We start from the raw sequence: 16680 nt of genomic DNA on the forward strand, positions 1-16680 counted from the left end.
ATTAACTCTAATCTGCAGAAAAACTCACATTTAACCCGAGTTTTCCCTCCACCGCGCGCACGCGCCCCAACACGCGCAAACCCATATTTGGCTCCGGCTCAAGACAAACAGTGACGCACACGGACGCGCGGGCCAATCACGCGCGGGAGGTGCGACCGATATTCAAATGTATGGCGGTGTTCCCGCCTCTGCCGGTGCGGGCCGGTCCCAGGGGCCCGGGAGAAGGAGCTTCCCCACCGGGACGGAGGAGCCATAAAGAGCCGGGGAGGGGTGGGGGGGTCCCCGGGGACCCTCAGCCCCGCTCAGCCCCGCTACCTCCGTCCCTCCCTCTGGTTCCAATCATTTCATTTCATTTCTCTGCTGTTTGAAGCGCTGCCGTGTTTTTATCCACTTTTCATTTGTCCACAAACCGCAGCGGCTCCTCTCCTCCTCTCCTCCTCCCTCTGCTCTGCTCCGAGCTCCTCACTCCGGCTCTAACTGAGGCTGAGGCTGGAATCTAAAGGATCTAAAGTGAAGGGATCCGGGATCTGCTCTGGATCAGGACCCGGTCCTCGTTTCCTTCTTTAATCCACGAGCTGCTGCTGCTGCTGCTGCAGGGAGGATTACTATTACTATTACTATTACTATTACTATTACTATTACTCTTCTTCTTCATCACCATCATCGTCTCCTTTGGTGTTTCTGCTGAAGAAGAGGCTCCCAGTAGGACACTTTGATGTTCTCCATCCAGGACAGCCTTCCCCGGGGGGCCCTGACCATGAAGGAGGAGCCGCTCCCCACCGGAATGACCCCGGTCCGCTCCTGGATGCAGGGCGCGGGGATCCTGGACGCCAACACGGCGGCGCAGAGGTACAAAAAACTACAAAAACATGAGAAACTTAGTGATTCTGCAGCTGGAGAGAAAAAGCTGAGAAACACGCACTTCAGCATCAGCTCCTGAATCTGTCTAAAAAAGTTTAAAACGACTTCAAACTGCTGCTGTAAATACATTAATGAGTAGAAAGATACATTTAACAGGTCATTTTCCGGTTTATCCGCTGCATGCTTGTTTTTCACCGCGGGTTCGCAGCTACTCACGCCGCCTTCCTGCGCTCCTCCGGCGGGTCGGAGCTCCGCGGCGGCCCGGTGTGGCTCCACGAGGGTTTAAAACCTCAAACTAAACATTAATATTCATCTTTTAACGCAGCAAATATTGTTTTTTTTTTTACAAACAGAGATGATGTGCTACACATGTAAACTTACATTTGTAAAATTACAACAAAAAGGTCAAATATCGCGCTTTGATCAGCTGGAAATATCAGAATAATATGAATGAAATTATCTTATTTGATTTTAAATGGAGTCAAATTACAGTGAAATCCATCATCCGTGAACACGCAGGAAAGTGACTTATTAGTGAATTATTCATCATTTTGACTTAAAAAAAAAAAATAAATAAATAAATAATGAACAAACAAAACAAACATCTCAATTAAATATTTTAATACATAAAAGAAAATAAGTGAGTCCTAAAAAAATGTATGAATACTTTTTTTTTTTTTTTCAAATTTTAGATGAATAATGACTGGAAAAGTTTTTTTGCGCATCAAACACGGATTAAAATTCCACAAAATATAGAGAAATAAATAATCAGATAAAAAGATTTGTCCTGTTTCTAACTTTTTCACTCTTTAACTCCATTATTCTCACAATCAAAGACAAACCTGCACCACAATCAACATTCATATCAAATATAAACATTTAAAGACAAATACAGGATTTTAAAAAACGGTTTAGGTTGTATTCTGTTGCATCTTTAGCTTTTTTTCACCATATTTTATACATCATTTCTGTAAACTTCAATGTTTTTTTCTGACTTTTAAACTTAAATAGCCTCAAATGTTTAAATAAATGTTAAATCGCAACAGATTTGGGAGTTTAAAATGTAACAAATGAGGTTTTAAAGGTTTTTGTTTTGTCTGTAGAAAGAATGAAATTATTTTGTTTCATGTTTTTAGTTTTTAACCATTTGAGAAACATTTGATTTAAACTTAAAACAAGCATAAAGAAGAACAAACACTGTGCTTTAAATGCAGTTTTTAATATTTATCTGCTGCAGTGATAAAAACACACAGTATTAAATTGATTAAATTATTATTGTTTGTGTTTCAAAGCTTTTGTTTGAAGGATTCATTTAATTTCTCACAAAAATCAGCAAAGAATATTCATCCTGCATTAAACAGTCAAATAGTCTTTAAAATGATGCTTTTTTTAATGCCTTTTCTGATTATATCTTTAATCTCAGGCTCTTATATAAATGATATTTTTACCATTTACATTAGAATGTGTGAAATAACAGCTTTCCTGACTTTGATGTAGTTCTTTTCTTTATCTCTTTAATCCCATGACGTTATATATGCACATGTATTCTTTAAAAGTCATTCAATCACAGTTTAAAATGTGTACATTTACCATTCATTTGTATTTATGCAGTTTCTTTTCATATTTAATGTTAGGATGTTATATTTATTTATTTCACTCTTTAACATCACTTTTGAAATGCGTAAATTTATGTCTTCCTTAAATATCAGAAGATTATATTTAAGCTATTTGGCATTTTCATCCTTGAAAACCTGTTCTCTTTAATTCTATTGATGTTATTTTGTAATATTTACCATTTAAACCCACCGTAAACTCATTCATTTACAGTATAAAGTGTGTAGTGAACACATCTCAGGATGTTATATTTGTCTAATTATTTTGCGTCTCTTTTTGTTTTATTTCTGAGCGCTGATGGACTCGTCGTTACACTAGGAGTTGTGTTACGATTGTGTTACGATGAAAAACAGCAGCAGCAACATCTGTTTCACATCCACAGCTGTCAGCGCTGCACTTAATAAGAACCAGTGAGAGAAAAGTGCATATCAGGTGCACACGTACGTGCACAACGCAGCGTACACATCAGCTTCAAATCCTCAAATAAAGTCAGACACATGAACATCATCATGTTCCAACGCTTCGCTATCTACACACACACACACACACACACACACACACACACACACACACTCCAAAATATGCAGATATCATTCACGTGAGAGTTGCAGGTTCTCCATCGTTTCGCTCTTAACATTTTTTGGGGCTTTTTTCAGTTTATATTTGAAAGAAAGAAATAAATCACAATCTTCCAACTGTAGAAGTCAGAACGATGGAATATGAATATTTAATAATTGCAGCTTCTTTGTTTACGTGTTAATCTGCACATTTACCGTCACATACAGTGTCTTTGATTTTCTGTTATCAGACGTAAATGTTCATTTTCACACTTTCATACTTTCACACAATTAGCAAAAAAACTATGAACTACTTTAATTATAACAAAAATCTCATATTTAATGTATTTATAATATCAGAAAAGTGTTGTTTTTATCTTTTTGTGTCTAAAAAATGAATATTTGAGTTTATTTCAGGTTTTATATTACAAGATAGTCATAAAATTAATCATAAATCCGGCTAAATGTTCACTTTTAAACACAGATCCAGCAGTTTTGAAGGACATTTGAGCGCTTTAAGTCATCATCTTCATTATTAATCATGTTAATCTGTATATTTACCTTCAGATTTATCCTCATCACACAGAATATCAGTTTTTCTGCATCATCATTGGTCAAACCTTCAGTTTCAAAATTCAATCCAACATGTTTTCTTGGATTTTTGTGACAAAATCAGCCAAAAAAAATCAAATCAAACACTTTAATAATTACTATAAATACTCATGATAAAGATATAGAACATGTTAACAGCTTAGTTTCATGTCTAAGAAAATCATTTTGGAGTTTATTTCAGGTTTTCTTTTATGAGATATTCCTAAATCTAGCTAAATGTTCACTTTTAAACATAAACTCAGGAGTCTTGAAGAACAACGCTTTGTTATCTACAGAAAAATGGAATATGAATATTTAATAATCGCAGCTTCTCCGTATACGGACACAGGGTCTTTGATTTTTCTGTTATCGGACGTAAATGTTTTAATAATGACAATAAATACTCTTGATCTGATCATATTTTATGTATTTAAAATCTCAGTAAAGTGTTTTTTTTTAATCCTATAAAGGCAGAGATAATGTTATCAGCTATAAAATGAAATTTGGAGTTTATTTCAGATTTTTATCATGAGATATGAATTATAAATCCGGCTCCTGACTGTAAAATGAGAGTAAATGTTCACTTTTAAACATTTGAGCACTTTAAATCATCCAACTTTATTGTTTGTCTGTATTTAAAGCGTTAATCTGCATATTTACGTTCACATTTATCTTCATCACACAAAATATTTTAGATTTTCTGCATCATCAGCGTTTAAACCGTCAGCTTTAAACTTCAATTTAACATGTTTTGGTGGATTTTTGAAGAAAATCAGACAAAAAATGATCAAATACTTGAATAATTACAAAAAATGCAAATGATTCAACAGGGATTTATATATTTATAAAAACAGAAAAGTGTTTTTTTTAAATCTGCTCTTAATAACACACTGTGTAAAGATACATTTTGGACCTAGTTTTTGCTTTTTAAAATGAATAAAATGAATCATAAAACTACCTCAAGCTTGTAAAAATAAAAACAAATATTCACTTTTAAACACATTTTTTTTGCTTTAAAGATCTATTTTTCATTGATGAAAAAAAGCTTATTTTTGAGTTTTTAATTTCAAATTGTATCATATTAATCATAAAATCTGTAAAATTAAAGTAAATCTAGATTTTTAAACACATTCACTGATAAAACTTCAAAAACGATCCATTTATAAAATAGAATGAAGTTGTACTTCCATATTTTGCTTTTGAAATAAGACTTTTATTCACTAAAATCAGGCTGAAAACCTTTGATAAATCATTTCTTTATTCACAGCTTTGACCCGTGTTGACTCTCGTCATTTTAATTCTCATGTTTTTACAGTTTTACGTGCATTATTTAAAAAAATCGACCCAAAAACGATACATATTGCTCAAAAAAATCCTCATTGGACAAATGTCAGGTTTCCTTTGGACTGTGGGAGAAAAACGAGCGCTCCCAGTGGAATAAAACACACACACACACACACACACACACGCAGACAACTGTTATTACAGCAGGACAACAAACATGTGATTAGTCACATGATCATCATTAGAATAACGACCAATCAGAGCATTTACAGGAAACTACAAAGTGTGTGTGTTTGGATGTCTCTATTTTTTTATCTGTTTTGGAATCATTTTGTGTATTTTTCTAATAGTTTTGTGTGTTTTTGACTCATTCTGTATAAATATGCAGTTGTTTTGTTTGTTACGACTCATTCTGTGTAATTCCTCTTGTTGTTGTTGTTTACACTCAGAGATTGTTTTCCTGGTTATATAAAGAGATGAGTGCATCATACAGAACAAAGTTCACAATGAAAGAAGTCACAAATGTCAAAATACAGGAAGTAAAAAAGTTAAATAAATAATTTTGCTGCTAAACTGCTTTTTAGTTTGGTTTTGTCATCAAAGTGCATCACAAAAGTCTGTCTTTACAGCATCTCACACCATCAGCTCCCTGATCACACTCATTAACACACACACACACACACACTCACACACACTAGTGTGTGTGTGTGTGTGTGTGTGTGTGAGCAGAAGCTCTGCGTTTAAACACTCATTTGTGGGTAATTGCAGGACGACAGCAGCAGCGTCCGATCGTCTAATTATAAATGACACGAGTTATTACCACAGGAATCAGTCAGTAACTCCCATCATGCATTTCACCTCGCACAGAATCACACACACTCGCAATAAAATGTTCAGGAATGTTTGTGCACATTTAGTACGATACGGAAAAACAACCAAACACACAAAAAAGACACAAAAATAAAAAAAAGACACGACAATACAACAAAAGTAACAAAACAAAGAAAAAAACATATGTATCATTTCTTTATATTTAAAGACGATCCTCAACAAGCGACATCATCTCTAATAAACATGAATCTATCTGCGCTGCTATTGGTCCAGTTCAGAACCAATCAGAATGAGTCGTGACTAGTTTAAAGTGTGTGTGATGTTACAGTAGAACTGCTGCAGTGGTGTTCTAAAACAGCTGGTGATCATGTTAACTGGTGACTGAGTGTTAGCTGGTCATCAGTTAACACAGACACCAGTATGAACAGAACAGCATTAACACAGAGAAGGATCGTTATTGGTTATTACACTGATTTAAACTGATTACTGGTCCTAGATGAGTCTGGAATTAATTATTATTTATAGTTTCTATACTGGTTAATTATGGTCTTTACGTGTGAATACTGGTTCATACTGGTATTCCGTTGTAAATGTGACACTAATGAATGAAACTTGATGACATGTGTGAGTTGTTATTGTATTTGTTGTTTCAGTGACTGATTACGAGGCTGATAAACATCACCCAGCAACGCTCACACCGATACTTATAAACATGTGTGCATTATTTTCACAAAAGGCCAATATGACGTAGCACATGCCAACTCACACGTAGCACACGCTAACTCACACGTAGCACACGCTAACTCACACGAAGCACACGCTAACTCACACGAAGCACACGCTAACTCACACGTAGCACACGCTAACTCACACGAAGCACACGCTAACTCACACGAAGCACGTGCTTACTCACACATAGCATACTCTAACTGACACGTACTGTAGCAGGTGCGAACTCACACGTAGCATGTGCTAATGCATACATGCTAACCCAGAAGTAACACGTCGCACGCTAATTGATTCGTTCCCCCTAATGGCTCATTCCTATTGGTCCGTTCCTATTGGTTGGTTCCTATTGGTTGGTTCCTATTGGTTGGTTCCTATTGGTTCGTTCCTATTGGTCCGTTCCTATTGGTTCGTTCCTATTGGTCCGTTCCTATTGGTTCGTTCCTATTGGTTCGTTCCTATTGGTTCGTTCCTATTGGTTCGTTCCTATTGGTCCGTTCCTATTGGTTCGTTCCTATTGGTTCGTTCCTATTGGTTCGTTCCTATTGGTTCGTTCCTATTGGTTCGTTCCTATTGGTTGGTTCCTATTGGTTTGTTCCTATTGGTTCGTTCCTATTGGTTCGTTCCTATTGGTTGGTTCCTATTGGTTGGTTCCTATTGGTTCGTTCCTATTGGTTCGTTCCTATTGGTTGGTTCCTATTGGTTCCTATTGGTTCGTTCCTATTGGTTCGTTCCTATTGGTTCGTTCCTGCTGCTGTGGATCTGAACCGACGTCTCCTGGACTTTGTGTCACCGTCAGTAATTGTTTGCTGACCTTTAATTTCAGGCTTTGCTTCATCCTGTGTGTGTGTGTCTGTGCGCAATTGTTTCTGTGTGTGTGTGTGTGTGTGTGTGTGTGTGTGTGTGTGTGTGTGTGTGTGTGTGTCTGCGTGTGTGTGTGTGTGTGTGTGTGTGTGTCTGTGTGTGTGTGTGTGTTGTGTGTGTGTGTGTGGTGTGTGTGTCTGCGTGTGTGTGTGTGTCTGTGTGTGTGTGTGTGTGTGTGTGTGTGTGTCTGTGTGTGTGTGTGTGTGTGTGTGTGTGTGCGCCTCCTGCCATTGATACTGTTTTTATTCCACTTGGTGCCAAGTGCTAACAGCAGGATGGAGATGAGTGGATGCAGCACAATTAGCATAATTTAAATAATACGAATGCTAACGAGTGACGCCGTGTGTGTGTGTGTGTGTGTGTGTGTGTGTGTGTGTGTGTAATGGTATAATGGGTTGGTTTAGTGGCACTTTTCAGGAATCTGCTGCCAACATTCAGTGTGACTTTGTTTAAACTAAAAACATTCGCTGGTTAAACACAGTGTGTGTCGACCCCACCACAATAAAAGCTTTTTACTGTTTTTAAGAAAATAAAAGTACATTGTAAAGTGAGGACAGTGAAATCTTACAAATGTTGTTAATGATGTAATGTTTTTTGTATACGTTAATTTTGCGTATATTTGCAGTCGTTTAATGTGTGTGTGTATGAGTGTGTTGTGTATATTTTTTTGCTGTACTTACGTGCAACATTTTGTAAGATGGTGTACTTTTGTTGTCCAGTCGAGCAATTGTTTGTAATTTTGTATGTTTGTAATTTTATTAATTGTGTGTATTTTGTTGTTTTGTGTGTTTTGCAGTGCCTTGTGTGTCTCTCCTTCATTTTGTGCATTTTTGGAGTCATAATGTGCTATTTTGTGAGTCATTTTGTGTATTTTTGTTGTTGCTTTGTATTAATTTCTGTACATTTTGATGTTGTTTTTAATATTGTCATTGTGTATTTGTTATCATGTTATTTGAAGTAATTTTGTGTACTTTTGTTGCCCTATTGTGCAGCTCTTTGTAATGTTTTTTTAGTAATCTTGTGTATTTTTGCTGTTCTTGTATTCTTTGTGTGTTTACTGTGTACGGATGTTTGCGTACGATACATGGTTGGTTGTGTAATTAATGGTGATTGGTTGAAGGCACTTTGGTTTGGTGGGCGGGGCTTAAAAAGCTCCTTGGATGTTGCTGGTTGCCATGGTTTGATTGGAGGTTGAAGGTCAGGAGGAGGAACTAATATTTATTCCTGCTCTGAAGCTCCGCCCCTTGTTTGCTGAGGTACAGATTAATCCAAACCGTGACCTTTTGCTCCATTAGCAGAAATAATGCCTTGTTTGAAGGAGATGCTGCAGTGGGAATAAAGACCACTGTAATTATCTGTTTATTTATTCATTAAGTTTTTATTATCATTAGTATCAGTGACGTGTCGTCAGGGTAGGCAAGGTAGGCAGTGCCTACCCAAGGGTGAATTGATATTTTGATTATTTGTTTTAATTATAATATAATTATAAATTATTTATTTTTCCATTTCCAATAGCCTACAGTACCTATAAGTTGGAAAGTGTCAGCATTTTGTGCGTTTCATAGCCTAAATTACTCAACATCGCTATTTCCTGGAACAGCTGCACAGTCTCACTCCGCTGTGAGGCAGAGGGAGGCCACGCCCCCTCCCAAAGACACATTGCTGCTCTGCCTCTGTTCCCATTGCATGTTTTTATGTGTTTGCACATGCTCAGTCAGGTCCAAGATAAAAACCGTGCTATGCTAAATGCTATACGTACGTTCACAGTGCATTAGTGAATTGATCCAGCGTGGCTGCTGCTACGTTCTCTAGCTTGTGGGCGGGATAACACCACAGTCATGATGACAGCGCTAGAGATGATAGAGAAACTTTGTTTTGAGGAAAAACAACAGCTTTTAAAAGATGGAGACCAACACCTGAGCTACCAGACCTTCAGCGAAGGTAAGGTCAGAACATTGTTGGTATTTTCTACAGTGAATGGAACAAAAGGAAGGATTGACTTTGTGGATGCTCCTCACTGAGGATGTTCTGAGTTGTTGTTGTTGTTGTTGTCATTTTCTCCATGTTTCTGTGTTTCCAACACAAACAGCAGATGTGCTGCCGTGTCATGAGATATATGTTGTTGGAGAGTATGGAGGCGAGATTAAATAATCGTACACTGTGTTTGTCTTTTAGCTGTTTTATAATAATTATACTTATAATGTATATATATTAATTCCTGAACAAGTTGCCTGATAGAAACAGTTTAATGGATGATTTATTCTAGTGCAGCTGCAGTTTCCTGTGTGTGTGTGTATGTGTGTGTGTGTGTGTGTATGTGTGTGTGCTGTTATAGGGTTTGCGTCCCGTTTTCATCCCGTTGGGATTGAATGTGAAACCCTCACAGTTTAAACCACTGATTACGTTTCCTCTCCTGGGTTTTAGACTTTCACTCCACATTCTCTCCTTCTTTTAAATGTCACTGAGAAAAGTTCATGCTACGCTCATCATCATCATCATCATCATCATCATCATCATCATCATCATCATCATCACCATCATCATCATCACCATCATCATCATCATCATCACCATCATCATCATCATCACCATCACCATCATCACCATCATCATCATCACCATCATCATCATCATCATCATCATCATCATCACCATCATCATCATCATCATCACCATCATCATCATCATCATCACCATCATCATCATCATCATCACCATCATCATCACCATCATCACCATCATCACCTTCATCATCATCACCATCATCACCTTCATCATCATCATCATCATCATCATCATCATCACCATCATCATCACCATCATCATCATCATCATCATCATCACCATCATCACCTTCATCATCATCATCATCATCATCATCATCATCATCATCATCATCACCATCATCACCTTCATCATCACCATCATCATCACCATCACCACCATCATCACCTTCATCATCATCATCATCATCATCATCACCACCATCACCTTCATCATCATCATCATCATCATCATCATCACCATCACCTTCATCATCATCATCATCACCATCATCATCACCTTCATCATCATCATCACCATCATCATCATCATCATCACCTTCATCATCATCATCATCATCATCACCTTCATCATCATCATCATCATCATCATCATCATCACCTTCACCTTCACCTTCATCATCATCATCACCTTCATCATCATCATCATCATCATCATCATCATCATCACCATCATCATCATCATCATCATCATCATCATCATCATCACCTTCATCATCATCATCATCATCATCATCATCATCATCACCATCATCATCATCATCATCATCATCATCATCATCACCTTCATCATCATCATCATCATCATCATCATCATCATCATCATCATCACCTTCATCATCATCATCATCATCATCATCATCATCATCATCATCATCACCATCATCACCATCATCATCATCATCATCATCATCACCTTCATCATCACCATCATCACCATCATCATCATCATCATCATCATCACCATCATCATCACCATCATCATCATCATCATCATCATCACCATCATCACCTTCATCATCATCATCATCATCATCATCATCATCATCATCATCATCATCATCATCACCATCATCACCTTCATCATCACCATCATCATCACCATCACCACCATCATCACCTTCATCATCATCATCATCATCATCATCACCATCACCTTCATCATCATCACCATCATCATCACCTTCATCATCATCATCACCATCATCATCATCATCATCACCTTCATCATCATCATCACCTTCATCATCATCATCACCATCATCATCATCATCATCACCTTCATCATCATCATCATCATCATCATCACCTTCATCATCATCATCATCATCATCATCATCATCATCATCACCTTCACCTTCACCTTCATCATCATCATCACCTTCATCATCATCATCATCATCATCATCATCATCATCATCATCACCTTCATCATCATCATCATCACCATCATCACCATCATCATCATCATCATCATCATCATCATCACCTTCATCATCATCATCATCATCATCATCATCACCTTCATCATCACCATCATCATCACCATCATCATCACCATCATCATCATCATCATCATCATCATCATCGTTGTGTACACAAACTCTCCACCCTGAGAGTCTCACGTGTCTTTAAACACATGAAGCAGGATTTTACAATATTCAACAACAAACACACAATGAAAGAATAAAAAGACAAAATGAAACAGAAACGCACATAATGATTAAAACACACACTAAGTGGATCCAAAAACACAAAATAACAACAAAGACACACAATATAAAATTCAAAATACAGAAAATGACTTTAAATAACATAAAAGGGAAGTAAAAAATAATCACTCGACAGAAAAACACACACGTTTATAGATGTCTGTTAGCTGTTAGCTTAATGCTAACCCATAAGGGAAATCACTTTAACAGGCTAAAGGAATTAGCATTGTTTTCGTTCTTACTTGTGTGAATGTAACTTCACACAACGGTGAGTTAGCATTGGTTCATTTAATGTAGAAGTGATGCATGATGGGAATTATAAGATCAATAGGGATGTATATTGATAAGGATTTATTGATTCCTGCTTTTCCATCCGTTTTTTTTATCGATTCTCTTATCGATTTCCAAATAGGCTGAAAAACAAGTTGTGTTTTGTGTTCAAATGTTTAGACATATTGTTAGCGCTGCGGCGCACAGATCCTGTAGCAGGACTTACTGTCGTCCTTCTTTGTGAAGATCATTTTTACAGGAACATTTATCTGCAGAGCATCAATGTAGCAGCTCAGCTCACCTCTGCTCTGCTGCAGCTTGTGTGTGTGATGTCATCACACATTTGCGAGTAGGGTGTGTTTGTTTACAGTGGTGGCGCTGCCCGGGAAGAATTGATCACGGAATCGTGAAGAGTTTTTGACAGTGATTCCAAAGAATCATATGACTAAGAACCGGTTCCCAAACAAAAGGGTTAACGATGCACATCCCTACTGACCAACGTTAACAGAAACACAAACAGTCTTTGTGTACCTGTGCTTCTTCTCATCATACCTGTTTGAAGACTAAGTGTTGATCTTTGTGTGCGTTTCAGCGGCGTCGGTTTAGCTCGAGCTCACTTTGAGAAGCAGCCTCCATCCAACCTGAGGAAATCCAACTTCTTCCACTTCGTGCTGGCGCTGTACGACCGTCAGGGTCAACCGGTGGAGATCGAGAGGACTTCTTACGTGGACTTTGTGGAGAAAGACAAGGTGACTTCAGTCCTCACATCTTTGGAAAAGATTTTGACTAAATTTTTACTCAAACATTCTGCGCTGCTGAAATAAAGTTTTTGGTATGAACCACACATCTGAGGATAAACTCTGACTTTTCTGCATTTAAGTCTAAAAAGTAAAAAAAAGGCTAGACGTAAAATGCTTATTCAGTGTTTTCCCAGCACCTAAAGGTTGGACACACACATAAAAATGTAACGTACTCACAAACTCAACTTTTATTAAAGCATGTAAATGTTTTAAAAAACAGATTTACACAAGGAAAACTGTTAAAACTGTAAACATACCAAGATGTACTTATGTAAAAGTTTCACGTGTGTAAAACTTAGTGTGTAATTAAAAGTTGGATGTTTCTTCGTAAATGTTTCACCTAAATATGTAAAAAAAAAATGACAATGAAAACGGTTAAACTGTAAGCATTACAAGGTAAACGTTATACATGTGTAGAATGTAAAGTGTGTAATTAAAGTTGGACACGTGTTTGTAAATTGAGCATGCTGAGGTACAATATTTGAGCGTTAAAGTTTAACCTTTGTTCGCTTAATTAAACGTTTCACATACTTACAGTAAGTGATGGTTAGATGTACCTTCGTAAATCGTTTACGTACTTGCGTAAAAGTTGAACTTGTGTGCGATAAATTAAAGCTGGCGCTAAAAGGTTCAACATGTTTTCTGTACTTGCGTAAAACTGTTACATTTGTAAAAAAAAAAAAGTACGCATACCAAGCTAAGACATACTACCGTAAATGTTGTACTTACGTGAGCACAAAAATGTAAAAGTTGCTCGCATGAATGTTTAACATATTTATGTAAAATATTATAAATGCACACGTCAAGGTTGGACACACTTACATAAATAGTTTTATGCAAGTAAAACACACTCACATTTAAGGTTAAACCTGCGAGAGCATAAGACACTTGTTTTAGAACAGTTGTTAGAAACAATGTTTTAGCTAAGAACAGTTTAGCATGTAAGCTAGGACTGTCAGTTCACCATAACGGTGAGATATGCTGCTGTAAATGTTTTACTGAATTGTATAAAGATGGGAAGTACTCACGTACAAGTTCTACTGACATGAGTAGAACTTAAAGTAAAGGAAGAATGCACACGAGGAAAAGTTTACAAACACGCGTGTGTGTGTGTGTGTGTGTGTGTGTGCGTGTGTGTGTGTGTGTGTGTGTCAGGAATACAATGGAGAGAAGACCAACAATGGGATCCACTACAGGCTACAGCTCCTCTACAGCAACGGTAAATTCAATGCCTTTTTCTCATGTTTTTGGGTCACTTTAAATATTCATTTTGGGGGCCACAGAAAACTAGACCTTGGGCCGCATGTGGCCCACGGACCTATAGTTGTCCATTACTAGTTCAGATAAACTAAAGACTGAAATGACTGTCACACACCTGCAACATGTGGAGGCCTGTCTCTTCCATCAGGAGCGGTTCTGATTCTGATTCTGATTCTGATCCTGATTCTGATTCTGATTCTGATTCTGATTCTGATCCTGATTCTGATTCTGATTCTGATTCTGATTCTGATCCTGATCCTGATTCTGATTCTGATTCTGATTCTGATCCTGATTCTGATTCTGATTCTGATTCTGATTCTGATCCTGATCCTGATTCTGATTCTGATTCTGATTCTGATTCTGATTCTGATCCTGATCCTGATCCTGATTCTGATTCTGATTCTGATTCTGATCCTGATTCTGATTCTGATTCTGATTCTGATCCTGATTCTGATTCTGATCCTGATCCCTGGCTAAGCTCCAGAGCTGTAGGAGCCCCTCCACAGTGGTGCATTCAGGCGCGTGGGATAAATCACTCTAATATGAGCCGCCGTCGTTGGATTAGCTTCACACGGCTGTAATTGAGCTCATCTGCAACCAGGACGGATCGCCTCCATTTAGCCGCTGACGTCCAGCGCTAACGCTCAGCGCTAACTGCAGATTCACTGCAGAGAGGAGAGTGAATCATGTCAATTAGAGGAAGAAAAGATTTCACTTTAACCTCCTTCACATTGTCCTCTGACTCACAAAACAGCTACTGTCGCAAAATAAAGTAAAAACACACAAAGTCTTCCAACGATAAAAAGAAATAAAAACTAACATCATAAATAAATAGATAAGCACAAAAAATCCTCCAACTACTACACATTAGCATTAGCCAAACATTAGCTTTAGTTCGATGCTACCATTAGTTAACATTAACATTCATTTATCTTTTTTTTTAATTAACATTAGCATCAGTTTGATGCTAGTAGGCTATCCGTTAAAGTTAGCATTACTTTGTTTTTTCATGTTGTGTGTGTGTGTGTGTGTGTTGTTGGTTCTTTTTCAGGAATCCGCACAGAACAGGATCTGTTTGTGCGTCTGATCGACTCAATGACCAAACAGGTGAGATGTTGGATCATTCAACACACACACACACACACACACACACACACACACACACACACACACACACACACATAGCAATGACAACACAAGCCACGCCCACATCAGAGTGGGAAGGCCTGGGTTTGACTTTCCAGCTGAGGAACCTTCCTGTTCCCTCTCTGTGGACTTTGCATGTTCTCCCTGTGTATTTCTGTGTGTGTCGCTTCATCCCACAAACCAAAAACATGAAGTTGGCTTCTCCTCCTCCTCCTCTTCCTCCTCCTCCTCCTCCTCCTCTTCCTCCTCCTCCTCCTCCTCCTCTTCCTCCTCCTCCTCCTCCTACATGTCAGCGATCGATTCTCAGAGCGACTCTGAAACAAAGCGTCGCCGTGCAAACGGATCAATAGGCCCTAATGTGGCACAGCGACGACACGCTGGAGACGCTGATCCTGACACCTCACACACACACACACGCACGCACGCACACACACACACACACACACACACACACACACACACACACACACACACACACACACACACACACACACACACACACACACACACACACACACACACCTCACACACACACACACACATACACACCTCACACACACACACACACACACACACCTCACACACACACACGCACACACGCACACACACACGCACACACACACACCTCACACACACACACACACACACACACACACACACACACACACACACACACACACACACACACACACTGACAGGCGACTCTAGTCCCTGCAGATCGATGGAACCCTGTAGGTTCTGGGTCGTTAATGCAGATGATCTTTTACAGTGAGTTACTGCTCAGCAGGAGGTCGAGGGCCATCTTTCATCATCATCATCATCATCATCACCTCTCACACACACACACACACACACTTAGAATACAAACCTGGTCCTGAACGGCTGCAGTCTTGCAAGTCTTAACTGGTTCTGTTCAACCCTAAACACTATATTTACAGTTCTGACTTCATTTTTCTCAGATAATTACAGTTTTACTACAAATGCTTCTTAGGAGCAGAAAGATGAGATTTAGTGAAATATCACCTATTACTAATTTATTGCCAATTAATATTTTAATACAAGTTGCATTGTTGTATATGTCACACACTTTCTTTGAATTAAAAAGGTCACAACATACGACCGTGGCTCAGGTGGTAGAGGGTCGTCTTCTGATCGAGAGGTTGGGGGTTCGATCCCAATACCTGACTATGTGTCGAAGTGTCCTTGGGCAAGACACTGAACCCTAAGTTGCTCCCAGTGGTCGACTAGTGCCTTGCATGTCAGTCCTGTCCCACTGGTGTGTGAATGTGAGAGTGATTGGGTGAATGAGCTGATATGTAAAGCGCTTTGAGACTGTTTCAGTGGTGATAAAGATCTATATAAATCATGTCTATTTACCATTTACCATACAGTGGTGCAAAAAAGTATTTATTCAGCCATCAATTGTACAAGTTCTCCACTTATAAAGATGAGGTCTGTAATTTACATCATAGATAAACCTCAACTATGAGAGACAACATGAGAAAAAATATCCAGAAAATCACATTGTAGGATTTTTAATGAATTAATTAGTAAATCCCTCAGTAAACTAAATAGTTGGTCATCTACAAACAAGCCAGAT

At 38.2% G+C, this 16680-nt stretch overlaps 1 protein-coding gene across 3 annotated transcripts in view; it reads left to right on the top strand.

The window, feature by feature from the left end:
* The first annotated feature begins 715 nt into the window (after positions 1-715).
* The window catches only part of LOC114470950 (transcription factor COE3), a 106141-nt gene continuing 90176 nt past the window's right edge, over positions 716-16680 (top strand). For all 3 annotated transcript variants that reach the window (XM_028459391.1, XM_028459393.1, XM_028459392.1), the window contains exons 1-4: positions 716-849; positions 12467-12623; positions 13830-13893; positions 14986-15041. In XM_028459391.1, the coding sequence (XP_028315192.1) occupies positions 716-849; positions 12467-12623; positions 13830-13893; positions 14986-15041 (411 nt within the window). The remainder of the gene's footprint in view (positions 850-12466; positions 12624-13829; positions 13894-14985; positions 15042-16680) is intronic.

The sequence above is a fragment of the Gouania willdenowi genome, chromosome 10, assembly GCF_900634775.1.
Source record: "Gouania willdenowi chromosome 10, fGouWil2.1, whole genome shotgun sequence".
Taxonomy (NCBI): domain Eukaryota; kingdom Metazoa; phylum Chordata; class Actinopteri; order Blenniiformes; family Gobiesocidae; genus Gouania; species Gouania willdenowi.